Source organism: Acanthisitta chloris, unplaced genomic scaffold (assembly GCF_000695815.1).
Source record: "Acanthisitta chloris isolate BGI_N310 unplaced genomic scaffold, ASM69581v1 scaffold13201, whole genome shotgun sequence".
Taxonomy (NCBI): Eukaryota; Metazoa; Chordata; class Aves; order Passeriformes; family Acanthisittidae; genus Acanthisitta; species Acanthisitta chloris.
Window position 1 is genome coordinate 1,430 of NW_008655538.1, and position 449 is coordinate 1,878.

At 62.8% G+C, this 449-nt stretch overlaps 1 protein-coding gene across 3 annotated transcripts in view; it reads right to left on the reverse strand.

The window, feature by feature from the left end:
* CDIP1 (cell death-inducing p53 target 1) overlaps positions 1-449 on the reverse strand; it is a 1,551-nt gene that overhangs the window by 911 nt on the left and 191 nt on the right. For 2 of the 3 annotated variants that reach the window (XM_009083953.1, XM_009083954.1), the window contains exon 2: positions 54-203. The exons of the other annotated variant lie outside the window; for it this stretch is intronic. In XM_009083953.1, coding sequence (XP_009082201.1) covers positions 54-203 — 150 coding nt within the window. The remainder of the gene's footprint in view (positions 1-53; positions 204-449) is intronic. 3 annotated transcript variants of the gene reach the window in all.

Here is a 449-nt window from a genome sequence, read left to right on the forward strand (position 1 = left end):
GCACTGACACCCACCACCGCTCCCTGCTCCACACAGACCCTCACAGGACTCACCAGGTGGCATGAAGGGCCCAGAGCCATCTGTGGGCATGTGGGGGGGGGGCACAAACCCAGGCTGCGAGGGTGGCTCATATGGAGGGGGTCCAAACTCAGGAGGGGGGATAGGAACCCCCTGGGGCTGTCCCACAACTGGGGTGACACCCTCTGAAAGGAAACACAGAGTCAGCAGCATCCAGGGAGGCAGCAGAGCTAAGCAGGAAAGCAGGGAAAGGGGGCACATAGGTGGGGGGGAGGACATCCCCTTGAGCCCCATCCTCTGGGCCACAAGAAGCCCAAAATCACCCCACATCACCCCCAGCAGTGAGCAATGCCAGGCTTTGAGCAGGGAGTGCTGCCTGCTCTTGTCACTGCCCTGGGACCTCCTGCCTCCCCCCCGAGGAGGACATGGAG